Genomic DNA, 27,609 nt, shown 5'->3' on the forward strand with positions numbered 1-27,609 from the left:
GTTGGTTCCTTTTTATTGCTGAATATAGTCCATTGTATATATATATACCACAATTTATTTACCTGTTCTCCTTTTAACGGACATTTAGATTTTGTTCAGTTTTTGACTGCTATGAAAAAAATTGGCTGAACTATAAATTCATGTTCTATGCTCTTTTTTGTATGTGTTATACTTTACAAAAAATAAATTTTACTGAAAACTTAGATATATATAACTGAAGTATTTATGGATGAAATAAAAACGTGGGATTTAATTCAAAATAACCAAGAGGAAGCGGGAGAAATGGATGAAAGGTTTTCACGTGTTGATAACTGAAGCTGGTGATGGGTACACAGGGTTCATTACACTATTCTGTTCATTCTGTACATGTTTAAATCTTCCCATAAGAAAAGTTTTTTTTTTTAAAATGTACATAAGCTTAATCAGAAACACAGAAAAAAAACAAATACATAATTGAGCTCACTGCATTTTTATTTACAATGCCCCCCAAAAGTGGATACAGCTTTATGTTCAGTAACAGAGAAGTGGGCAAGTAAACTATAGAAAATCACAGCACAACCATTAAAAATTACTTTTATAAGAGTTTTTAATGACACGGAAAATGCTTACGATAGATTTGGAAAGCAAGATATAAAATTACATCAAGCGCAATCTCAGCTACATAAAAATGCTTATATGCATAGAAAAAACTGAAGAAAATACGCTAAAATAGTAATAAGGGTTAAGTTTGGGATTATGAGTGACTGATTTTCTTTGATTTTCTTGTATTTTTCACAACCAGCATATAAACTTTTATCGCCAGAGGGGGTAAATCCTTTAAGCTTCTTCCTCATTCACTCGCCCAAAATACCGATTCTATCAAAGTTGGGAGAAAGGAAAAACACTAATAAATTGTGGAAGAGTCATCAATATTACATTCCAAAAGACTGATCAGTATGGAAAAAGGTAAATAAAAGTTTACCCATGAGAATACCCTATTTGATTTTTTCTCAAGTCCTTTGTATTACTCCTATATTTAACTATAATTTCAATAGGAGTCTCTTTAACATCAAACCAATCCCAAAGTACAACCAGCCAATAAACTATTTTTAGAATTTAACAGCATATAAAGAAGGATTATTCTCAAAGGGAATTGAATACAGACTATTTCACACGAAAGCCAGTGCACCTAGTTTTAAAGTCCGGTGGCAATGAATCTATCAGATACTTGTGAAATGAACAGATTTTGCTTCAAATGGACATGTGTCAGCTTGCCATTCTATTCCCAACAGAGCTTTACAGGAGCCAATGAATTGGATTAACATGGGTAGACATACATAAGTCATTCAAATGATTGTTTCAATAAAACAATATTGAGATATTTTAGCCAATAGTTCTGCTTTCAGATAGGTCTTAAAGCTAAGTGTCTTACCAGGTAAGGGGGTATAGCTAGGTGATCAGAAACTCTCAGTCTGTGAAAAATGGGAGACAAGGTTATCTTACACAGCAAAGACTGAGAGGTCTAGAGATGTGATGCTTTTCCACTTGACACTTGACTGTGGTGGTACTGGAAACTCTGCTTTTACTCAGTTGGTTCCTTGGCTCATGGCTGGTAACTGAGAGCCCTCAAAGTTCCCACTTGACTTAGGATGGCACAAATATTAACAGGGGCTTTCCTGAATGTGCTACTGTTATACTGGCCACATGGGTTTTATAAAGGGATATAACTTACTTATAATTATAAAAACCTTTAATAAGGCTTCTCTATAGAATTTTTAAAATATAGAATCTGGAAGAATTTTGTATCACATATGAAGAAATGGCAAAAAATAAAAAGGGACAAAAGTAAATAGATATCTCCAGAAGCTGTGTTCTGGCCAGTTCCTAATATTTTCATAAATGACTGAGAAGATAACATGGAGTGACATTCCAAACGGAGGGGGCTAAACTACAGGAAGAGCTCACAAACCGAAGTGAATCAGCAGTATACTACAGTAAAACCTGCACAAGCTGGAACCTCTGTATGGTAGAAACCTGTCAGAGAAGGAAAACTCAAATATTTTCCACTAAAACGAGCAATAAAAAAAGTGGTAAGACTGCACCTTGTCAAAAGCAGAAAACTTGTGAGACCTGGAAAAACAAGGCAGTCTTGTCGAGTCCTGGCTCTCACAACTTTCACTAATATTAACTTTTGACTTGGGCGAGCATAAGGTAAAAGGCTTAGAGATAAAGTAACCTATCTAGTAAAAAGTCACCCAAAAATCAGTGTTGATACCTCATGACATTTGCCCAGAACCTCTGGCAGCATTCTTATAAAACAGACCCAATACATAATTGGAGAATCAAGCATGCTACTTGAGGCATAAAGGTTAATATAAACAAATTGAAAGCATATTCTTACCTTTGCATAAAACCATGGTATTCTTTCTCAAAGTGGCACCACCCATCAACCAGGAACTCAAGTCAAGAACCCAGGAGTCATACTCCTCTCCAAGAACATCTAAAAGGGTTTACCAAGTCCCAGTGCCTGTTAACTCAGTCTCTCCTCCATCTCCATTCTTGTTGCCAAGGCTTTAGTTATCATCTCTTTCTAAATTACACTAGCACAATAAATTCTTATCTCATTTCCTGGCCTCTTCGATTCTTCCTTCACTAGTTTATCCTCCACAATACCTCCTAGGGAGATGGAAATATGATTAAATCTCCCCCATGTTTACAGTTCCTCCAGTGTCTCCCTATCATCTACTGGATAAAGTTCAATCAACTTAGTATGACTCAGACTCTTCACATCTCAGATCCCCTCCAATTCTTATGTTACAGTAACAATGAACTATTGGCAATGCTGTTTTGAACTTGGGGCGCTGTTTCATACTTGTATCTGGACACGCTGGTCCCTCTGCTTGGAATTTCCTCCCTCATCTTCCAGTATTTAACACAGTAGTTATCTCCTCTTCGAAGACTCTCTTCACTTCTCAATCAGTCCCTCCCTTCTCCTTGTCCCTGTACTTTGTACCCACTAAATTTCACTTATCACACAACAGCATAATTATTTATTTATATGGTTTCTCTTATCAGACTATGAGGACAGGGTACAAGATATTTATTTTTGTATACCCAGCAATTCATTAAACAGTGGTACACCCAACAAAGATTGCTGAATAAACAAGTGAATGAGCAAAAGATCAAAAAGAACAAAGCCTCTGAATCCACAATAATTCTTGTAGTTTTGATAATCACACCAAGAAATGGTCAACAGCTAGAAAAGATCTGGAGAAAGGCAATAATAAGAAAAAAGCAGCAGCAGCTTCTATATAAGGAAAAGCTAAAGAAAATAGGCTTCTTCAATTTAAAAAGTCTGAAAAGGGTTATAACTAAAGGTACAAGAGGTAAATGGAATAAACATGATATTCCTAAATGTGTTCTAAATCCTAAATGTGTTCAAAAGGCAGCATCACTGCATCTTAAATGTTTTTTATAGGAACTCTATTTCCAAAAGGTTCCCTTTACTTGTCGGTGTTAGTTGCTGTCAAGTCAGTTCTAACTCAGAGCAACTCCGTGTCAGAGTACAACTGCCCCACAGGTTTTTCAAGGCTGGGACCTTATGGAAGCAGACTGCAACGCCTATCTTCCGAGGCACCTCCGGGTGGGTTTGAACTGCCAACCTTTTGGCTAGCAGTTGTGCTTAACCATCTGGGCCACCTATGTGCAAAGCTCCCTTTACTTAACAAACATTAAATTTAAACTCAAGATGTTAAACCAAAACAACAATGGTGGAAAGAAATGCTTTATAAGCATTTGGCATAGTGCCAAGCACAAAACAAGCATTTGCTATATGTTAACTATTATAATGGCTTCCATCAATGAAGTGTGCAACTCCCTCTACAGGAAGTAGATGAATATCAACGTTAATCAGCACTTTCCAGTCTACAAAGACAATCTGTATGTCCCAGGTAACAAAACACTGAGGCAAACATCTACTGCTAAGAAAGCTCCCTCTGTGCTGTTGTTGTTGTTAGGTGCTGCTGAGTTGGTTCCAACTCATAGGGACCCTAGGTACAACAGAACAAAACACTGCCTGGATCCCTCGTATAGGAGGTAATTAAGTATGTATATCTGCTACTGCAAAAAGCAACCTCTACTTTTTGATACTTCTTACCGTGCCATATCACTCATTCAAGTCTGCCTAATAAAGACCTGTCGTTTACCTTTCCCTTTCCTTAACCACTCATCGCTGAGAAGTTTCCACTGGTAGAAAACCATGTATGTGTGTTATATGTATATATATAGCTATACACACATATACAAACAGTTTTGCTTTATGCAAGCAGCATTAAGAAGCAGTTTCCAAAAACTCCTGAACCTAATGCCTCTGATTCAAGCATATTTTGCCTATCATCAGAAGTGGTTTAGAAAAATGTCAGCAAATTCAACTGGTAAGAAACACATATGAAGAAAAGTTTTAAAAATAACTTGAAGTTATGAAGTTAGAAATTAAGGTAGCTAACTCAAGTTTTTTTGTTTTGCTCAAACACAAAAACAGACAAACTGCTAAAACCTGGAGGGCTTATTAAAACACAGATTGCTGGGTCCCACTTCCAGAGTTTCTGATTCTGTAAGTCTGAAGGAGACCTGAGAATCTGCATTTCTAACAAGTTCCCAGATGATGATGATGGTCAAGGGACCATACTTTGAGAAAAACTGGCTTAAACTATTAGAACTAAGAAGGACTCTGTAGATACATATACTAAACAAAACTTAAGATAACTAACCTAGGCTTCCTGATTACCAATGTAAGTTTCTTTACATCTTTAGGGTTCAGTTATTACATTTTGTATATTTTATGTACTTTTCAAACCAAAACCAAACCCACTGCTGTCAAGTTTATTCCACTCACAGTGACCCTGTAGGACACAGCAGAACTGCCCCATAGGGTTTCCAAGGCTGTGATCTTTACAGAAGCAGACCGTCACATCTTTCTCCCATGGAGTGGCTGGTAGGTTTGAACCGACATCCTTTCTGTTAGCAGCAAGCGCTTTAACCACTACACCACCAGGGCTCCTTACGTACGTTTAGCAAGTATATACACGTTTTTGTTCAATTTCACACTTTGAATAAGACATGGCTCTTGCCTTAAAGAAGTTTACTCTAGCTGGGTGAAAAGAGACTTATGGTTAAATAATTACAATACAATGTGACTAGTCCTACAACAGAAAAACATACAAGTGCCTTGGGAATGTAACTGAGGAAAGCTCAAGAGAAGGACAACATCTGGGGGCCCTGGAGGATAATTAGGAGTTTACCAAGAGGACAGAATGGGTGGGAGGGACAGCATTTTAGACATGCACTTTAAGAACCTACTACAGACCAGGCTGTGGGAGAAAGATGTGGCAGTCTGCTTCCGTAAAGAATTACAGAAATCCTACGGGGAACTTCTACTCTGTCCTGTATGGTAGCTATGAATCAGAATCAACTTGACGGCAGTGGGTTTTGGCTTGATGGACCAGGTGCAGGACCAGGCAATGTTCTATTCTGTTATACATAAGGATGCCAGGAGTCAGAGCCCACTCAATGGCAACTAACAACACCACGGACCAGGCACGAGTCTCTGGGTAGTGTAAATGGTTAACACACCCTGCTGCTAATCAAAAGGTTAGAAGTTTGAGTCTACCTAGAAAAAAAGGCCTGGTGATCTACTTCTAAAAAATCAGTCATTAAAAACCCTATAGAGCACAGTTCTACCCTGATACACATAGGTTCACCATGAGTCAGAACTGACTCAACAGCAACTGGTTTCTGGACAAGGCACTGTACCAAGCAAGGGGGTGATTAAAGACACTGTAGCAGCCTTCAGTGATGCTTAAATCCTAACAGGGAAACAAATAATCAAGTAATGGTCCAAGTAAATATAAAACTGCAGTTTTGCTAAGTGCAATACATAAGAGGTATTCTATACCATAACAGGAAGCTATGACCTAGTCAAAGAAATACTTCTCTGAGAAAGGGGCTGAGCTGAAGGATGATACCTGGGCATTCCACACAGAATTTTCAAATGCCTTTCACAGATGCCGTAGAACCTTTGCACATAGGAATAGTGTTTGCAGATACTATTAATGTTAACTGGACATTTTCACCTTCTTCGCAGTTGTTGTTATACTTAGAAAAACTATGTTTAAAAAAAAAAAAAAAGGAGGAATCTTGGCAGCCCAGTACTCAACTCTGCAAGACAAAAGGACTGTTAGTTGCCTTGCAGTACCTATGAATGCTCCTGCCTGTTATCCCAGGACCCCATTTCCCGATATCACAGAACCAGGAGAAAACTAATTATGAAAGTAGCCTGGTGAGCACAGTCAAGAGCAAGGATAAGTGGATGATCTCAAGGGACATGAACTGTCTGTCCCTTCTTTCTCTAATGACCAGAACAAGTGGGCCAAAATCTTGTTCCTTGGCTCCCACTCTCTTTGACTGTTCTGACTACCTTTCTGATAGTTACATTACTTTCAGCACTTAATCATAGAATGGAGTAAATTAATTTTATTACATTCTACTTTGTCTTCGTGAAATCATCCATTCAGTTAACCAACCAGTAACATTAGTGTCTCAATGATGTAAACAGTACTATGCTATCTACGTGCCACAGAAGAGTCATGCACTGCTCTCAAAGAGCATATAATCTCGACAGGATTAAATTTTCTATCTTGTATCCATTCAGATACCATGAGGTGGGAGAAAAAAATTATTATTCAGAAAAGGTTTCCTTCAGTACATGGGATTAGGAAAATTGTACTGTAAATGGGCTTTAGAGAATGAGAACCAGGACAGAGACAGAGAAACAGGCTATTACAGGTGTGCCAGGGCCAGGAGGTGGGGTGGGGGAAGAGTAACTTGATTTGCTGGAACACAGGGTCAGAGCAGAAAACAAGGCTGTAGAAGACAATTAGGGACTGAATACCAGGCTAAGGAGTTTGTATCTACAATGGCAAAACCATTAAAGTCAACCAAGTACTTATAAACTATTTCCAAAAGGTGAGTTTTATTTTCATTATTCCACAGATGAAAAATTAAAGTTCATCAAAGCTAAGCAACCTGCCCAAGATTACACAACTTCTAAGATGAAATTCAAAGCTAGTTCTCATGAGCCAAAGTCCAGTGTTTGTCCCATGCCATCCGTGAATCTACAGAGTGGGAAAGTCACAGAGGAAGGGAACATGATCAGAACTTGGAAGCAGAACCTAAGACATAATGGAAGAGATACCTGAAAAGACAATCTAAGAAGACGGCAATTACAAGAGTCCAGACCAAGGGTCAGAACTAGGAGTGACAGTGGGAACTATGAGGAGATGAGTATCAGAAATCCAGCAGGTCTTACCAAGTGATTAAATTTGGGGATAATAGAGAGGAAGGTGTAATAACTGATAATGACATTAACGAACAATGCAGTGGTCTCTGCTATCTTAAAACAGGAAAAAAAAAAAAAAAACCTTCTCTGGATTACGAATGAGTTCCGTTCCTAAATTTGTCTTTAAATCTAATTTACATAAGTCAGAACAGTTAGGTACAGCTCGCGTCTAACCTCACTTAGCCAAATGTCTGTCTTGATATGTAGTATACACTGCAGCTTTCTATGCATGAAAAAATTAAAGAAACACTTGGAGAGGCACGAAAACATCTTTAACATGATAATGTTTTGATGTGTGTACCAAAGTATTACCCATTTGTTATTACAAACCATTGAATGTACCTCGAATTTTTAATATAATAGGCTCTACAGGGGTTGGTTCGTAACTATGGGTTGAACGTAACTTGTTTAGAGGTTCGTAATCTGGGGACTGCCTGTACAAACTGGAGCCAGACAGCCCTGGGTTCAAAACCTAACTTCTCCAGTTACTACCTGGTGATCTTGGGCAAGTTATACAGTGCTTCTTGTCTCATTTTCCTCATCTATAAAATAGACAATAAAGTACCTACTTCATAGGGTTATGAGCATTAAATGAGTAAAAAAACAAATGCTTACTTAGAACAATGCCTGATACACAGCAAAACCAGTTCCTGTCAAGTTGATTCCAACTTACAGCAACCCCATGTATGTCAAAGCAGAACTGTGTTCCCAATGGTTTTCAATGGTTGATTTTTTGGAAGTAGATCGCCAGCCTTTCTCTCGAGGCACCTCTGGTGGAGTTTTCGGTTAGCATCGAGCACATGAACCGTATAAACCGCTCGAGGACTTCAGTAAGCGCTACATAGTCTCTTGGCTTCCATGATACCACTCTCCTGATTTCCTCCTACCTCACCGGCCCCTCCTTCCCACTCCCCTTTGCAGATCACTCCGCATCTACCCAATGTCAATTACCACATACACTAATGAGACCCAGGCATACTCCAATCAGCTCTTTCTGAGGTCGGAATCATACCCAACTACCTACTCAACAGTTCTACTGGGATGTCTCATAGGCACCTCACATTCAACCTATCTAAACGTTCCCAAAACTGAACTTAATCTCCTTTACTCAATCCCCTAACCTGCTCTTCCTTCAATGAGCCCTATCTCAAGAAAAGGACTGTACCACAACCCACTAACATGAGAAAACCTTGGGAGTCACACGTTTATATGTATCTCCTTTATGCCCGCCCTCCACACATCCAATGAACCAAAGTCTTACGATTATATTTCTTGAATATTTCTCAAATCTTTCTTCTCTTATTCCACTGTCAGCATCCTCAGCCATACCACCATCATATCCTACCCAAACCACTGAGTAGCTTCTTAACTGGCCTCTCCAATCTATTCTTGTCCTCTCTGATCCTTTCTCTGTACAGTAGCCATTGGTATTATTAGTCCAGTCACATCACTCCTCTGCTTAAGTCAATGAGTCCTATGTCTTCAATCACTACTTGACCTGACCCCTGACTACCCTGTCAAAATTTTAACTCTCCCTTCCACTCACTGTGTAGTTAGTTACACTTGCCTTTTGCTTTTTGTTTGGTTGGTTGGCTCCTCAAATATGTCAAATTCCTTCCAATCTCAGGGTCTTTGCATATGCTAACCACTCTGTCTGAAAAACTCATACTTTCCTCTGCCTGGTTACCTGCTACTCACTCTCAGGTCTCAGCTTTAAAGGTTTCTCAGGAAAACTGTTCCCTGATGCTTCCTCCCACTCCCAAAGCCTAGATTAGGCCACCCTATCATACACTCATTGCATCCTGTATTTTTCTTTGCAGCCCTTTGTGTGACTATAGTTGACATTACTAGTGTAAGTATCTGTTTAAGGAGTGACTCCCCCACCAGAATGTAAGTTCCATGTCAGAGGGACCATGCTGGTCTTCTTCACCACTGTATCCCCAAGAGCCATGCATGGTGTCTGACACATGGCTAAGCACTTAGTAATACTTTCTCATTCCCACCTGAACGCTTTGCATTAGCTGATATCTCTTCCTAGAGCTCTGTCTTGACCAAGATCTATTCCTTTGAGCCTTGAACTTCACATGACTGGCTCCCCATCACTCAGGTCTTAGTACAAACACAATCTTCTCAGTGAGGCTTTCACTGATCACCCAATCTCAAGGAGTGATCCCCACCCGACAAATATCTCATCACCCTCTTAATTTCTTCAAAGCATCCAGCACTATCAGAAGCCACATTATTTGAACACTCTAAAAAAGTAAGGCTCAAGTCAAACGCCTTCCACTGAGTAAGCAATCAACAAATAATTTAAGTTAATGATTCCCCTGAATGAATGATTCAGGAGAAGTGAATGATTCCCAAATGGATCCTGGCTGAAAGCAGAGAATACCAGAAAGATGTTCACCCGTGTTTTATTGACTATGCAAAGGCATTCGACTGTGTGGATCATAACAAATTATGGATTACATTAGAAAGAATGGAAATTCCAGAACACTTAATTGTGCTCACGAGGAACGTGTACATAGATCAAGAAGCAGTCGATCAAACAGAACAAGGGGGTACTGTGTGTTTAAAGTCAGGAAAGCTATGTGTCGGGGTTGTATCCTTTCACCATACTTAGTTGAATCTGTATGCTGCGCAAATAATCCGAGAAGCTAGATTATATTAAAAAGAAAGGGGCATCACGATTGGAGGAAGACTCATTAACAAACTGCGATATGCAAATGACACAACCTTGTTTGATGAAAGTGAAGAGGACTTGAAGCACTTACTGATGAAGATCAAAGACTACAGTCTTCAGTATGGATTACACCTCAACATAAAGAAAACAAAAAATCCTCACAACTGGACCAATAAGCAACATCATGATAAATGGAGAAAAGACTCAAGTTGTCCAGGATTTCATTTTACTTGGATCCATAATCAATGCCCATGGAAGCAGCAGTCAAGAAATCAAACAATGCATTGCACTGGGCAAACCTGCTGCAAAAGACCTCTTTAAAGTGTTAAAAAGCAAAGACGTCACCTTGAAGACTAAGGTGCGCCTGACTCAAGCCAGGGTGTTTTCAATCGCCTCATATGTATTCAAAAGCTGGACAATGAATAAGGAAGACTGAAGAAGAATTGATGCCTTTGAATTATGGTGTTTCCAAAGAATATTGAATATACCATGGACTGCCAAAACAACAAACAAATCTGTCTTGGGAGAAGTACTGCCTGAATGCTCCTTAGAAGCAAAGATGGCGAGACTTTGTCTCACATACCTTGGACATGCAATCAGGAGGGATCATTCCCTGGAGAAGGACATCATGCTTGGTAAAGTAGAGGGTCAGCAAAAAAGAGGAAGACCCTCAATGAGATGGACTGACACAGTGGCTGCAACAATGGGCTCAAGCATGACGATTGTGAGGATGGCGCAGGATGGCACAGGACCGGGCAGTGTTTCGTTCTGTTGTACACAGGGTTGCTATGAGTCAGAACCAACTCGACAGCGCCTAACATTCTCCGGAATGAGAAAAGATGACTTGCGAAACACCCTAAATTCATCAGCAAAACATTTACAGACTGTGCTCTCACAAAGTCAAAGAAGAGGCAGTATAGCTTAGTAGGCTCTAGAGTCAGGCTACCTACCTTTTTCTTGTTTGTTTTTTGTGTTTCAGGTGAAAGTTTACACAGATAATTGGATTTCCATTTGACAATTCATACTCAAATTGTTCCGTGACATTGGTTACAATCCCCATAGTATGTCAGCACACTAACCATTTCCACCCTGGCTCTCCATTTCCATCCATCCTGTTTCCCTGCCCCTCCTTGCCTTCTCATGTTAGTTTTTGTGTAAATGTTGACCATTTGGTCTCATACAGTTGACTGTTTAAAGAAGCACATTCCTCAAAGGTGTTATTGTTTATTTTATAGGCCAATCTATTATTTGGCTGAAAGATGACCTCTGAGAGTGGCTTCAGTTCCAGTTTAAAAGGGAATCTTAGGGTGACAATCTCAGGGGTTCCTCTAGTAACTACCAGCTCAGTGAGTCTGGTCTTTATCGTGAATTTGAGTTTTGTTCTACAATTTTCTCCCATTCTAACCAGGACCTTCTATGGTGTCCCTGGTAGTGGTAGCTGGGCACCGTATAGTCTTCTGGTCTCAGATTAGAAGTGGCTGTGGTTCGCATGGGCCATTAGTCTTGTGGACTAACTTCTTCCTTGAGTCTCTGGTTTCCTTAACTCTCCTTTGCCCCAGACAGGGAGAGAACAATTGTTATATCTTAGATGGTCGCTCCCAAGCTTTAAAACCCCAAGCGCTACTCACCAAACCAGGAACTAGAACATTATCTTTATGAACTAAGTTATGTCAACTGACCTAGTTGTCCCACGAGATTATGGCCCTGAGCCTTCAAACCCAGTGCTTGGGTATGCCTAGAAAAGTATAACTGTGCCCCCATGTGCTTTATTGTATATATGGATATATACGCAGCACACACGAACACGTATGTATATATATACCTACAAATATATCTATACATGCATGCACATGTACTCCCACACACCTTCCCACACCCATACAGCAAACATATCTATCTAAGTAACCACTCATATATTGTTTGTTATTACTATTGTTGAAAATTCCATGTTATAGCATTTAGTGTTGTTGCTGGGTGTCGTCGAGTCGGTTCCGACTCATAGTGACTCTACGTAGGAAAGAACAAAACACTCCCTGGTCCTACACCAAGCTCACAATCCTTGTTATGCTTCAGCCCGTTGTTGCAGCTACTGTTTGTCAGTCCATCTCATTGAGGGTCTTCCTCTTTTTTTGCTCACCCTCTGCTTTACCAAGCATGATGTCCTTCTCCAGGGACTGATTGCTCCTGATAACATGTCCAAAGTATGGGAGACAAAGTCTCACCATCCTTGCTTCTAAGGAGCATTCTGGTAGTACTTCTCCCAAGACAGATTTGTTCATTCTTTTGGCCGTCCATGGTATATTCGATATCCTTTGCGAACACCATAATTCAAAGGCATCAATTCTTCTTCGGTCTTCCTTATTCATTATCCAGCTTTCAAATGCATATGAGGCGACTGAAAACACCACGGCTTGAGTCAGGCACACCTTAGTCTTCAAGATGACATCTTTGCTTTCTTACACTTTAAAGAGATCTTCTGCAGCACATTTGCCCAATGCAATGAGTCTTTTGATTTCTTGACTGCTGCTTGCATGGGTGTTGATTGTGGATCCAAGAAAAATGAAATCCTTGACAACTTCAATTTTTTCTCCATTTATCATGATGTTACTTATTGGTCCAGTTGTGAGGATTTTTTGTTTTCTTTATGTTGAGGTGTAATCCACACTGAAGGCTGCAGTCTTCGATCTTCATCAATAAGTGCTTCAAGTCTTCCTCACTTTCAGCAAGGAATATTCATCTCATAACACAGTTTGTTAATGAGTCTTCCTCCAGTCCTGATGCCCCGTTCTTCATATAGCCCAGCTTCTCGGATTATTTGCTCAGCATACAGATTCGACTAAATATGGTGAAAGTATACAACCCTGACGCATACCCTTCCTGACTTTAAACCACACAGTACCCCCTTGTTCTGTTCGAATGACTGCCTCTTCATCTATGTACAGGTTCCTCATGAGCATACTTATGTGTTCTAGAATTCCCATTTTTCCCAATGTTCTTCACAATTTGTTATGATCCACACAGTCGAATGCCTCTGCATAGACAATAAAACACAGGTAAACAACTTTTTGGTATCCTCTGCTTTCAGCCAGAATCCATCTGACATCAGCATGAAATCCCTAGTTCCACATCCTCTTCTGAACCCAGAGTGAACTACTGGCAGTTCCCTGTCAATGTACTTCTGCAGCCACTTTTGAATGATCTTCAGCAAAATTTTACTTGCATGTAATATTAATGATATTACTCAATAATTTCCGCATTCGGTTGGATCACCTGTTTTGGGAATAGGCATAAATGTGGATCTCTTCCAGTTGGCTGACAGGTAGCTGTCTTCCAAATTTCTTGGCATAGACAAGTTAGCACTTCCAGCACAGCATCTGTTTGCTGAAACATCTCAACTGGTATTCCAGGAATTCCTGGAGTCTTGTTTTTTGCCAATGCCTTCAGGGCAGCTTGAACGACTTCCTTCAGTACTATCGGTTCCTGATCATATGCTACCTTCTGAAATGGTTGAAAGTCAACCAATTCTTTTTGGTACAATGACTCTGTGTATTCCTTCCATCTTCTTTTGATGCTTCCGGTGTCGTTTAATATTTACCATAGGTGTCCTTTACTCTTTCGTACCTCTCCGTGTCATTTACCTTGGTCAGATTGTGCTCACTTTCCCCATATTGTAGAATGCCTTTTCCATCAACAGAATTAACACGTGTCTACTGTCTAGTAAGTGATTCCTCCTTCCTCCCTCTACCATCCCTGGTAACCATCAAAAAAAGTTGCTTTCTGTGTGCATATCTATTCTTTTTTTTTATTGTTGCAGTTAAATGAAGTTTACATTTGAAGTTAGTCTCCCATACAAAATTTTATACATGTTGTTATGTGATCCTAATGGCTCACCCCACTCTGCGACAGTGCACTCCCTCCTTTCCGCCCGATTCCCCATGACCATTCAACCAGCTCCTAACCCTCTCTGCCTTCCCCTCTCACCTCTGGACAGAAGCTGCCCCTTTGGTCGCTTGTATCTACTTGACTAAGAGGCACACACTTCACAAATATCACTATGTTCCACAGTCCAGTCCAATCCCTGTCTGAAGAGTTGGCCTCGGAAACTGCTTTAGTTCTGAACTGATAGAGAGTCCAGGGGCCATGCTTTCTGGGGTACCTTCAGTCTCAGTCAGACCATTAAGTCTGGTCTTCTTACTAGAATTTGAATTCTGCACCCCATCCTTTTGCTGCTCCATCAGGGACTCTCTGTTGTGTTCCCTGTCAGGACGTTCACTGGTGGTAGCCGGGCACCATCTAGTTCTTCTGGGCTCAGGCTGATGAAGTCTCTGGTTTACGTGGCCCATTCTGTCTCTTGGGCTAATACTTTCCTTGTGTCTTTGGTGTTCTTCGTTCTCCTTTACTCCAGGTGGTTGGGACCAACTGATGCATCTTAGATGGTCACTTGCAAGCTTTTAAGACCCCAGATGCCACTCAACAAAGTAGGATGCAGAACATTTTCTTAATAAGCTTTGTTATGCCAGTTGATCTAGATGTCCCCTGAAAGCATGGTCCCCAGACCCCTTCCCCTGCTACTCTGTCTCTCAAAGTACTTGATTGTGTTCAGGAAACTTCTTAGCTTTGGTTTAGTCCAGTTGTCCTGACTTCCCCTATAGTGTGTGCTGTCCTTCCCTTCACCTAAGATGATTCTTGTCTACTATCTAGATAGTGAATAACCCTCACCCTCCCTCCCCACCCCTGTAACCATCAAAGAATGTTTTCTTCTGTGTTTAAACCTTTTCTTTAGATCTTATAATAGTGGTCTTATACAGTATTTGTCCTTCTGTGACTAAATTCACTCAGCATAATAAGTTCCAGTTTCCACCATGTTATATGATATTTCACAACTTCATCATTGTTCTTTATCATTGTGTAATATTCTACTGTGTGGATATACCATAATTTGTCTATCTGTTGATGGGCACCTAGGTCGTTTCCATCTTTTTGCTATTGTGAACAGTGCTGCAGTGAACATGGCTGTGCATATATCTATGCATGTGACGGCTCTTATTTCTCTAGGATATATTCTAAGGAGCAGAATAGCTGGATCGTAAGGTACTTCTATTTCTAGCTTTTTAAGGAAGCGCCAAATCAATTTCCAAAGTGGTTGTACTGTTTTACATTCCCACCAACAGTGTATAAGTGTTCCAGTCTCTCCACAACCTCTCCAATATTTGTTATTTTGTGTTTTTTTTTTTGGATTAAGGCTAGCCTTGTTGGGGTGAGATGATATCTCACTGTAGTCTTGATCTGCATTTCTCTAATGGCTAATGATCTTGAGCATTTCTTCATGTGTCTGTTAGCCGCCTGAATATCTTCTTTGATGAAGTGCCTGTTCATATCCTTTGCCCATTTTTTAATTGGGTTATTTGTCTTTTTGTTGTTGAGGTTTTACAGTATCTTGTAGATTTCAGAGATTAGACGCTGATTGGATTTGTCGTAGCCAAAAATTTTTTCCCAGTCTGTAGGCTGTCTTTTTACTCTTTTGATGAGCTTAAGTGTTTGATTTTTAGGAGCTCCCATTTATCTAGTCTCTCATCTGGTGCTTGTGCACTGTTACTTATGATTCAAATTGTGTTTACGCCATGTATTAGGGCTCCTAGAGTTGTCTCTATTTTTTCTTCCATGATCTTATATTTAAGTCTTTGATCCATTTTGAGTTAGTTTTTGTACATGGTGTGAGGTATGGGTCTGTTTCAGTTTTTTGCAGACGGATATCCAGTTATGCCAGCACCATTTGTTAAAGACACTGGCTTTTCACCAATTAACGGACTTTGGGCCTTTGTCAAATATTAGCTGCTCATAGGTGGATGAGCTTATATCTGGATTCTCAACTCTATTCCATTGGTCTATGTATCTGTTGTTGTACCAGTACCAGGCTGTTTTGATGACCATGGCAGTATAATAGGTCCTAAAATCAGGTAGTATAAGGCCTCCCACTTTGTTCTTCTTGAGTAATGCTTTATTTATTCAGGGCCTCTTCCCTTTCCATATGAAGTTCGTGATTTGTTTCTCTATCTCATTAAAAAATGCGGCTGCAATTGGATTGGGATTGCATTTATCTGTAGATTGCTTTGGGTAGAATTGACATTTTCACTATGTTGAGTCTACCTATCCATGAGCAAGGTATATTTTTCCACTTATGCAGGTCTCTTTTAGTTTCCTGCAGTAGTGTCTTGTAGTTTTCTCTGTATAGACCTTTTTACGTCTCTGTTTAGATTTATTCCTAAGTATTTCATCTTCTTGGGGGCTACTGTAAATGGTATTGGCGTATCTATTCTTCTCTTTTTTTTTACTGTACTCTAGATGAAGATTTTAAAAGCTAATTAGTTTCTCACTGAACGATTAATACACATATTGTTTTGTGACACTGGTTGCCAACCCCATGACATGTCAACACTCTCCCCTTCTTGACCTTGGGCTCCCCATTACCAGCTTTCCTGTCCCCTCCTGCCTTCTCATCCTTGCCCCTGAGCTGGTGTGTCCATTTAGTCTCATTTTGTTTTATGGGCCTGTCTCATCTTTGGCTGAAGGACGAACTTCAGGAGTGACTTCATTACTGAGCTATAAGGGTATCCGGGGGCCATACTCTCAGGGTTTCTTCAGTCTCTACCAGATCAGTAAATCCGGTCTTTTTTTTGTGAGTTAGAATTTTCTACATTCTTCTCCAGCTCTGTCCAGGACCCCCTATTGTGATCCCTGTCAGAGCAGCTGGTGGTGGCAGCTGGGCACCATATAGTTGTGGTGGACTCAGTACAGTGGAGACTGTGGTACTTATGGTCCATTGGTCCTTTGGACTAATCTTTCCCTTGTGTCTTTCGTTTTCTTCATTCTCCCAGACAAGATGAGACCAGTGGAGTATCTTAGATAGCTGCCTATTCTTGACTGTTTGTAATAAAAGTGGTATCATGCAATATTTGCCCTTTTGTGCTTGACTTATTTCACTCGGAATAATGTCCTCCAGCTTCGTTCATGTTATAAGATGTTTCGCAGACTTAGCATTACTCTTTATCACCAAGTAGTATTCCACTGTATGTACGTACCACAATTTGTTTATCCATTCATCCGCTGATAGGCATTTAGGTTGTTTCCATCTTTTTGCTACGGTGAATAATGCTGCAATGAACCTGAGTGTGTAGGCTACCTACTTTGAATCCTGGCTCTGTCCCTTCTTAGCTGGATAACCTTGGACAAGTTACCTAACTATCTCAGTTTTCAAGCCTGTAACATGCAAATCATACAATCTACCTTAAAGGGGTTGTTGAGAATTAGTTAATATAAGTAAAGTGCTTGGAGCAATACCAAGCACATAGTATGCGCTCGATTTATGTCTGCTATTATTATCCATCAGACTGGGTTTTTTTTTCTAGTTTTAAATATACAAGATGACTTTTCCTTTACCCACCTACCAAAAAGGGCCACCACATATAGTCACACACTGGCTATGCACTGCACAACTCCAGGAACATCTTTCACATAGATTAAGATACGTGAACGGAATTGTGCAACATGGCAGCACTGTCCCCAAATTCTAGCAACCTTCAGAATTATGTTAAGATGATCAAAAGACACAAGAGACACAGAAATGCTTTGGAAAACATATGTTGTTGTTAGCTGCCGTTTAGTCAGCCCCCTGACTCATAGTGACCCCATGCACAACAGAATGAAACACTGCCAGTCCTGTGCCATCCCCATGCTCAGCCGTGTGGCCCACAAGGTTTTTCATTGGCTGATTTTCGGAAGCAGATTACCAGGCCTTTCTTCCCAATTCATCTTAGTCCACTGAAGCCTGTTCAGCAGCAGGGCAACATGCAATCCTCCACTGACAAAGACAGGCAGTAGCTGTGTACGAGACGCATTGGCCAGGAATCAAACTCGGGTCTCCCATATGGAAGGAGAGAATTCTACCACTGAACCACCACTGCCCCCACATAAACAAAGAAAAAAACCAAAACCGTTGCCATCGAGTCAACTCCAACTCATAGTGACCCTATAGGACAGAGTAAAAGCCCTATAGGGTTTCCAAGGAGCAGCTGGTGAACTCGAACTACCAACCTTTTGGTTAGCAGTCAAGGTCTTAGCCACTGCATCCCCATATCAGTACTACAAAATGATTAATATACTTAAGAAGGTACATTCTCTTGAGGTCACTGTCAGAAACAGAGTGGGCTGGAGAGATTACTGCCCTGACACAAGAGTTCCCTGCACTCCATGGATATAAAGAGATGAATTAAGGTTGGGGTTACCTTGAATTCATGCTGAGGGCCATGACCAGCTCATGAGATAGTTCTCAGAAATGGTCATAGAGTATTCAGCTATAGGAACACTATACAATATTTTAATATTTACTCAAATCAACACCACAGCTTTTATCTCCTTACTTTTCCACCATCCATAAAGAATATCAAAAGGAAATTTGTTACTATAACTTAACTAATGATCTCAGCACAGTGAATGCTCACTTAGGTTACCCAAATAAGTTGATCTTAGGAGATGTTAAAAGAAGTAATAAGGAAATCTGCAACTGGGTTGAGAATTGCCATGACCATGGAGTTAGTTTTGTGAAAAATGAACTAGGAAAAAAAAGAAAATGAAACCACTTTATGCTTACTTTGGGCAAAGCCCTGGGAAACACAATCTGAGACTGCCTTTGAATGTTCTGTGTTAGAGTTAAAACTCTAAGACGAATAGTAGACAATCAGGATACGAACACAGTTAGAAATCTATCTACTGAATATTTCCCCTTAAATCAAGGTTTTTCAACTTCAGCACTACTGACATTTGAACAAGATAATTCTTTGTGGTGGTGAGCTATCCTGTACGTTACAGGATGTTTTATCAGCATGCCTCGCCTCCACCCACTAAATACCAGTAGCACTCCCCTAGTCCGACAATCAAAAATGTCCCCAGATATTGCTAAATGTTCCCCGGAGAGCAAAACTGTCCCCAGTTGAGAACCCCTTCTTTAAATCAATCTGCTAACATCTCCAACTATCTAAAACAATCACCTAAGTTCTCTCCCTCCCCTTTAAAAAAGTCTCTCCCTCTGGTCTTCCTGGTGACCCAGGCTTTAATTCCAGAGTCCACCTTAATCCTTCATCTGTCTTTGCCTCCAAAGTCTTCAGAAATCACTTAGTCCAACTCCCTCAATGACAGGTTGGTTAACATTAGAACTCAGGGCTCATGATCCCCAATGAAGCATTCTTTCCATCATAACATACTACTCTGCAGTCAGTAACCAAGTTCTGTTAGTCCTTCACTGCCAATGTGTCTTGCTTTTATCCCTTCTTTTCCATTTCTACTACCTATACTGTCGAGCGGTGGTTCTCCAACTTTTGCATGCATCAGAATCACCTGACTTGTGAAGATACAGACTGCAAGGCCCTAACCCTGGAGATTCTGATTCAGTAAGTCTGGGGTAGGGTCCAAGAATTTACATTTCTAACATGTTCCCAGGTAATGCTGATGACGCTGGTAAGCGGACCACACTTTGAGAAGCACTGCCCTAGAATTCAGGTACCTATCGCCTCAAACCAAAAAAGACTGTCAATGAGATACACTGACAGTGGCTACAACAATGGGCTCAAGCATACCAATGACTGTGAAGATAGCGCAGGACCAGGCAGTGTTTTGTTCTGTTGTACACTGGGTTGCTATGAGCTGGAACAGACTCGATGGCACCTAACAACAACATCGCCTCAAAAGTAATCTATTTCAATATTCTTCCAGACACTTCCCTGAAATTGTAGAAATGTTACTCCTAAGACACCACTTTGATTAAATTACTGTTATATCCAAAACAAACCAGTTCTAACGGCTCTCTATTGTCCACACCTGGCTTTTAAAGTGCTTCAAAATCTGTTTCCAACATTATCAACAGTGCTTCCCTGAACAAATATATTTCAGTCCTGCTAACCTACTGACGTTATCAGAATAGGCCTTATAGGCTTCCCACTCCACCGAAAGCTTATGCTGTCTTTACCTCCTGGAAGGCCACCTTCTTCCGCTCCTCTCTACCTATCTAAAGGAGGCCTTCACCACTGAATTTGCCAAAACCACTTGTTTGATCCCTACTTGCTCCCTTTTAGCTTTAGACTTCAAATTTTTCCCAAGTACTCACAGATAGAGAAAACCTCCAAGAACCTAAAATTTAAAACAGAAAGCAATGAAATGAGTGACATGGGTAAATAAAAGGTCTGATATACATACAAACTGTACAAATACTGTCGTTTTAATACATTAAATGTAATAAATTCAAAGTTCACAAAAAGAAAGAACGTGCCAGTTTTTTTTAAACGTGACCAAACACTGGCTGTCAAATATCTGTAGCTATCTCAGGAGTCCTGGTGGCGAAGCTGCTAACTGAAAGGTTAGCAGTTCGAACCTACCAGTGGCTTTGTGGGAGAAAAGACCTGGTGGAGCTGCTCCCATAAAGATTACAGCCTAGGAAACCCTGGGAGGCAGTTCTACCCTGTCCTATAGGGTTGCTATTGAGTTGGAATCAACTCAATGGCACACAACAATGAACATCTCACTTAGGATGTTCAGCAAACATCTGCTAGGGAAGAAATTTTAGAAGTAGCCTCAAAAAAAGAGAAAGTACTCAGACCACAACTTGCTACAAAAGGAGTGGGTATCATTTGTTTTCTGTATAAAGTACACCACAGGAGACAGGCGATGTGAGAGAAGAAACACGGGATTTGGGGTTAGGGCACCTGGGGTCAAGGTTGGTTTCCACTCTACCAACTATGTGACTTTGGACAAGTCATGGCCCCACCCAGAGCCTCCACTTCCATAATAAGAAATTTAAGGTTTCAAACTATACCGCCTACCTCATAGAGTTGTTTTGAGGATTAAGTAAGGTAATGTATATGGAAGAACCTAACCTAGTTACTTGGCACATAATAAATGTTTATTAAATTTTAACCTTTGTTGATGTGAAAGTACTATGCAAAAATAAAAGTATTATTCCAAAACGTAGATACACAGAGAAGATTAATGAAACCTGATTAAGGATGCCATGTCCAAAGAGGAAAAGTATAAAACGACATAAAATAAAGAATATATGCAGAGAATACAGTAAATCTATTAATTCTCTGACTTAAAGGCCAAAACCAAGCCCTGAGAATAACACAAACACCACTACTTGCAACTTCACAGCTTTACGGCTGTCAAAAGGTCAGCCAAAACCCCGACTTAGAGGGCTGAGGACAGGGAGTAGAAGTAGAAGAGCCTGAAATTCAGACTTAGTTTTTAAAGTCAATGAGATATTTTCTTTATTTGTTCTAATGGCCCAAACACTGCAAATGTACTGATCTGGCATGTGTGCTAGACAGAAGTTTCGATTCATTATAACTTAGACCTTCTGGTTCATATCTACTCTGCAAGACCCAATATCCAGATTTCTTGCTCATCCCTGTACACCAAACTCTCCTCCAACTAGTGGCCTATTCTTAAAATTCAAGAAAACTGGTAGCAAAGAAAAGTATATGTCAGGACTTTCAACATTATCAACAAATACTTACTGAGCACTTTCTACGTGCCAGGCACTATTCCAAGCATCCAGTATACAACACAAATAAAAGCAAAGTCTCAACTCTCATGGAGTTTACATTCTAGGGGAGATATACACAAACAAACAAACATAAGGTAGTGATTAGTGTTCAGCAAAATAAAACAAAAGAAAATGACAGGGCTTAACTACAGTCCTCATTCTAGGTCCCCAAAATACAGCTTACTGTGGAAGACTGATATAGAAGAAGAAAAAATCGGCTCCCTCATTTTCTGCGTTTTGAATCGCCCAAACATAGGCAACAAGTTTTTCCTATATCATCAGGAAGAAGGCTGCAACAATTATATCTAAGGATATAATTACAAATAAGCAAATTGAACAAGTTAATTTAGCTACCTATAATTTCTTTCCAGTTGTTAACAATATGATACTTCTATGGTAGAAAAAATAAAATGGCTTAAAATCAGGATTCTACATTGCCTAATTAAGTTCCAGTCAGAAAGACCTTAGAGTGAGGTCATTCCAAGTGGGGCTGCTCATAAAAGGGATAATTTGGTAAATGCTGAATCTGGGCAGACAGTTTCAAGGGAAACGTAGAGAAAGGTGGGACTATCATCAAAGCTTCAGGGTTGCCAGGTCCTTGAAATAGATGGTTTAGCTATTTCAGAGACAATCATATATAAGGTGTATTAACAGTTGAACATCTGAGAATATAATAACATCCTTTAGAAAATCTCTTAATCTCATCAAGATTGACAAACAAACTGAATTCTCAAGTAAATCAACATTTCCCCTTAGGCAAATTTCACAGAAAAAAACATTCAGGTTACATAGCTTCTTTCACCCTGAAACATACTGTCTTCACTTTCTCTCACACAGATTTGACTAGCCCACTTGTTTCTACAATTGCGTTTGGCAGGGGCTAGTAAATTTTTTCCATACAAAATGTAAATATATGTGCAATATACTATACAGGTTGGGGATTGATATTATAATCTAGTATATTACAAAATATAACAAAGGACACCTTTTCCAGTGAAAATGAAAAAGTCTCATGTTTAAACTGAAGACAATCATACTTCATAGAATAGAAATTTTAATTTAAGCACCTACTTTAAGTGCATATTATTTTCTCTTTGATTTTTTATACAGTAACAAGGATTACTCAGAATTGGTGTGATTTCAAAAATCTAAAAGGTCACTACTGATTATAACTGCTATGGACCTGACACTTTAGATTCAGAAACTCTAAGACATCATGCTAAACATTTCCCATAAGAAATACATGGGCAGTGACAAAAATACAAAGTTACCGCAACACTTTGGCTCCTGAAACTAAACGAAGATAAAAGTCCCATCTTTACTACCTATCAAAGTTTCTCAATAAAGCCTTACATCTAAATTTACTAGATACATAGAAATAAATCATCTTTATCACAGGACAACCAAAAATCCATCTGGCCGTCAAAATGAAGCTTCTATCCCACTTGCTGAAGAGGAAGACCTTCAATGACATGGATTGACACAGCGGCTATAACAATGGGCTCAAGCGTAACAACGATTGTGAGGATGGTACAGGACTGGGCAGTGTTTCATTCTGTTGTACACAGGGTCACTATGAGTCGGAACCGACTCGATGGCACCTAACAACAACAACCCATGTGAGTACCTCGTAGGTATGTAAACTTGTGTTGAAGGTCTGGCTCTGCTCTAGGAATCTATACACAAAGGCACTAATCTTTTCATTTAAAAAAAAAAAAAATCTACGTCTTGCTTAAGAAAAGCCAAACATTGTTTACCCACCCTTGTCATTTCCTGGCTGTTCAGTTCAACTCCAACAATGCAAAATAAGTATTCTAGATCCACATAGTAGAGTTTACACCCCAATCTTCACATACACACCACCTTCAAAGTCTAATCCCCTTCCACATGAATAATAAAGTTTGTCAAAAGACAAGCCAATTTTTGTTTACTAGCTATTTCTGATTTTTAAAAAATGGCTTGTCACGAAGTTTACATAAACATATCAAAATTTGCTTTACCAAGTTCAGCCTGTATACTTGAATTAGCTAAATCAGCATAAAGCACTGAAAGCATCTATTCAAACAAAAAGTCCTTATTAGTAAGGCTACAATTTTTTTTTTTTTAAGATAGGTAAAGGGTCCTGAACATAAAAAAGTCATTCTCATTCCGAAACAAGCCTGGACTCAGACTTTTTGATACTAGCACTATGTTTTCTCTCCCAAGAGACTATCTTGAAGGCACGTTGCAGAGGGACAACCATTTAGGTTTTGTCCCCCAGCAGCACATAGAACAATGGTCAATAACACTAGATTGCAATGTAGTAGGTGATTCAATTCAACTTGCAAACATTTACTGCATGGGACCACATGAACTTTAACCGCTAAGCCAAAATTAATAATCTGTCACTGTGTCTCTCTTCGAACTTTATGTTCCATGACCAATAACTGCAAAACAAAAAGTTCTATACTTTAACCTACTTTAAAGGCAGACACAAGCGTTAAAAAATTAAAAATAGTTAATACTATAAAAGTTAGTGTAAACTATAACTTTTGAAGACAAGGAAAAATGGAAAAGAGCTTCTCAGTACTTTTATTTAAAGAAGTTCCTCACCCTGACTCTATGCTAGTCTTAAACGTCCTCAAATAAGATCTAACTTAATCAACAGAGAATTCTAAAATATGAGTACTCACCATGTAGACAGAGATGAGCTCACATTAAAAGTCTGGAAGATAGAATGCCACTCAATAAGCAGCCAACATGCTCTTATATCAACAGTTACATTATGAAAGGGATTTACACTTGAGACAGAATTTTTTCATGTAATCTCAGAAAGGAAAACCACTATCAGTCACCTTAAACTTCAAGATTATTACCCAAAATTCTAAGTCAGAAAGACCCCCCAAAATATACGACGTACCCTCCCTACACAATACTTCTACAGTAGCACATTAACCAAAAGAAAAATATACGCTAGATAAAGGCTTAATGTGTGCAACAGGTAGCAATCATCTTTGTTAATCAACAAAACAACAACAACAAATCTTACCAAGATGAAAGTCACAGATCCCTTGGATTTCCTTACCATTACTCTCTACCTTGTCAAAAACGTGAAAACTTTTGCTTGCTAAAAGGCTCTTCTTCGGAAAGATGGGATTCCAGAACCCTTAGATACCTATGCAATAATTCAACAGTTCTACAAGCTTGCATGACAAAAATGCATTCCATTTAGCAATGACTACCCAGGAAGGGCATGTTACAGCATCCTCTATCTGTTCCCAAAGAAAAGTTTAATTCAAGAAATGTCAAAAATAAAACTGAATCCTAAACATACAAAACTCTGACACTGATATACTTCATTTCCAAGAGTTAGCAACGAAGAATTATAATCTCAACACGTGGATTGGGAGACAAAACGCAAATCTCTGAAATAAAGCTCGCCAGAATATATGTCTGCTGGATATCTTTGCCAATATACTCCAAAGCATTTTAATAGTAACATTTAAAAAAAGTCTTTTTCTCTAAAGGAGTGGGATCATCAGAAAATGGAAGATTTAAGCACCATTCTCTTTTTCCTCCAAACTCAGTCTAAAACACAGAATCAAATAAAACCACCATAAATTCCTTTAGTAATCTTCTAGGCCTTTCAGTTCAGCAAATTTCACGAAATACGTACAATTCTGTGGCTTTCCTCATTTCCCACTCTACAAACACAAATTCAAACTTTTGAAATAAATAGTGAGAATATTAATAAAGCTCTCTTTGACTAAGGAAAACAAAAATCAAATTCTTAAAACTCCAACAGGAAAACCTTGAAAGGAAAGTGGGGCCTGGAAAGAGCAAGCATTCATATGTGCATACAAGCTAATTCCCTCCAAATCATTACTAAGTAAAAATTTACTTCAAGAAGATTTATTTCATATATGCCTCCCAAAATACAGAACTTTATCAGCATCCAGTATTCTACCTGTCCTCTACATTCCCCCTCCCGCAACGACCCTCTAAACCTACCAAAGTGTTGACTTTTACAAAATAAAATAGTCCAGTCTTCTAGCCTCCAGCCTAGAGCCAGAAACCCTGGCACAATATAATAAAAAAAAATTATATAGAACTAATCTTCCTCAAACAGTTTTGACCCTAAAACTTATAATGCTTTCATTTACAATGTCAGTATCGCAAAATTAGGAATCCTTGTCACTTTGTAACCCACAAAATCCTCTGACTTACAATGGTTTCTAAAGAAGTTAAAGACTGCATATAACTCCATTTCCAAAACAGAACGAATATTAAGGCTCTAATTACTTGGTCTAAAAACCAAATGAGATATTTATATGCCTTCCTTCCTCCTCTGGTAAAGCTACCTAAAAAGTTTTAATCACAGGAGGTTCACAAATAGAAACAAAATAATTATTTTGCTTCAAATTTGGAAAAAAAGAGAGAGAGGAAAATACTAACCAATCTCTGGCTGTAGCGAATCCTTTCTTCTTCGGGTTCCATCTCTCACTCCTCTGTTGAAATTACTGTAAAGAAACCACTCCAGGGCTGCCTTCCTCTTCCTCCTTAGGAACCAGAACGCAACACTAAAGAATAATGATATGAGCAGAGGTGAGAACTCATCCTTAAACTTATCCTTTTTTTTTCACCAAAAAGAGTCTTCAAGATATGTGTAAATTAAAGGCTCTCTGGGAATTTAGGTTCCTCTTCATGAGTCTAGGGCCTTTCTGCTCTTGTGCAAGTGGTTCCATGTCACGATCAACATTAATCACCACATCACAACTGTCCGTGGCCTAGGCAAAGCGAGATGTTGGTTTCAGTTCCTTGTGGACTGGTAACACCACTTGTTTCTCCCCACAGGACTGCAATGAGCAAGACTCCCCCCTTCATGGCAGCATTAGAAAAAAAACAAAACAATAACAACCCAAGGCTTTTATCTCTAGAGAGTGCACCAGGTAAAGCACAAAACTGAACTAATTCAGATACTAACCAAGTTAGTTCTATCTCATTGGTAATGAGAAACTAAGGGGGAAGAAAAAGGCCAGACTAATTAGGTAAAAAGAGAACAAAAAATTCGGGTTTAAAGAAAGCCTCCAAAACAATTCCCCATACTCCTTTAATGAAGCCATACACAGTCGTCGCCGGCCTTCCTAGACTCCCTGGACCTCTGCGTTCCCAAACCTTCCCTCCAGCCCAGCCCAAGATCATGTCCAACTCTGCAGCTAATGTAAGAGAGTTGCCACTCAGGGCCCAAAACTCCATCCGATCCTTTTGTATAAAGCCATAAGATAAACAACTCGATCTATGCATACGAGTAAAATATACATCTTTTCCAAACATGAAATAAAGACCGGTTTGCGCGACGGTCGATCCAAAATACCAAAAAAGGGTCTTCCTTTTTTTAAATTTCTCACGGATAATGGCTTCCCTAGGTAATGGAGTTTTTTTTTTTTTCCTTTTGGGTAACTACACGACGGCCACGTTAATAGCATCCTTTCCAAACTGCTCCGGGAGCAGAGGACCCGATGACATAGTTTGGAGAGCAGTTCGCGGGGCTCTCCCGAGGCAAGTCGGGGGGACGCCGTGCTTTCACCCCCGGAGCGAGGCCCGCCCGGGCCGGGAGGCAAATCGGCAGACCGCGCCCGGCCCCCCAAGGGAAAGGCACTTCAAGGGATCCCCCATCGGAAAAAGAAATAGAAACTTTACATTAAGTCTTTAGCTACCACCTCGAGCCAAACTTCCACATGGGGGGAGGGGGAGGCTCACCGGGGATTTCGCTGCTCAGTTCTTGTCCAAGTGAGAAGTGAAAGATTCCCAAAACAGAGGAAAAATTAAATCCCAAACGGCGTCTTCGGTTTTTCCCGTGGATCAACCCAGTATCCAGAGAGGGTCAGAACGACCCGGAAAAGAGAGGAAACAGTTGCTGAATAAAACCTCCTCTTCTGGCTCGGGAGGTCGGGATCGGCGGCGTCAGGAGCGGGGAGCACG

At 39.7% G+C, this 27,609-nt stretch overlaps 1 protein-coding gene across 3 annotated transcripts in view; it reads right to left on the reverse strand.

The window, feature by feature from the left end:
• KDM2A (lysine demethylase 2A) overlaps window positions 1-27,603 on the reverse strand; it is a 125,349-nt gene extending 97,746 nt beyond the window's left edge. Inside the window, exons 1-2 of one of the 3 annotated variants that reach the window (XM_023738165.1) lie at window positions 27,388-27,603; window positions 26,083-26,207 (exon numbers count right to left, since the gene is read on the reverse strand). In XM_023738165.1, coding sequence (XP_023593933.1) covers window positions 26,083-26,124 — 42 coding nt within the window. In that variant the 5' untranslated portion in view covers window positions 26,125-26,207; window positions 27,388-27,603. Of the gene's footprint in view, window positions 1-26,082; window positions 26,415-27,387 lie in introns of all 3 variants that reach the window. The other 2 variants (XM_004383669.2, XM_023738166.1) reach the window with 2 other exon arrangements.
• Between the last annotated feature and the right edge of the window lie 6 nt (window positions 27,604-27,609).

The sequence above is a fragment of the Trichechus manatus genome, unplaced genomic scaffold (genome assembly GCF_000243295.1).
Source record: "Trichechus manatus latirostris isolate Lorelei unplaced genomic scaffold, TriManLat1.0 scaffold00113, whole genome shotgun sequence".
NCBI classification, from domain to species: domain Eukaryota; kingdom Metazoa; phylum Chordata; class Mammalia; order Sirenia; family Trichechidae; genus Trichechus; species Trichechus manatus.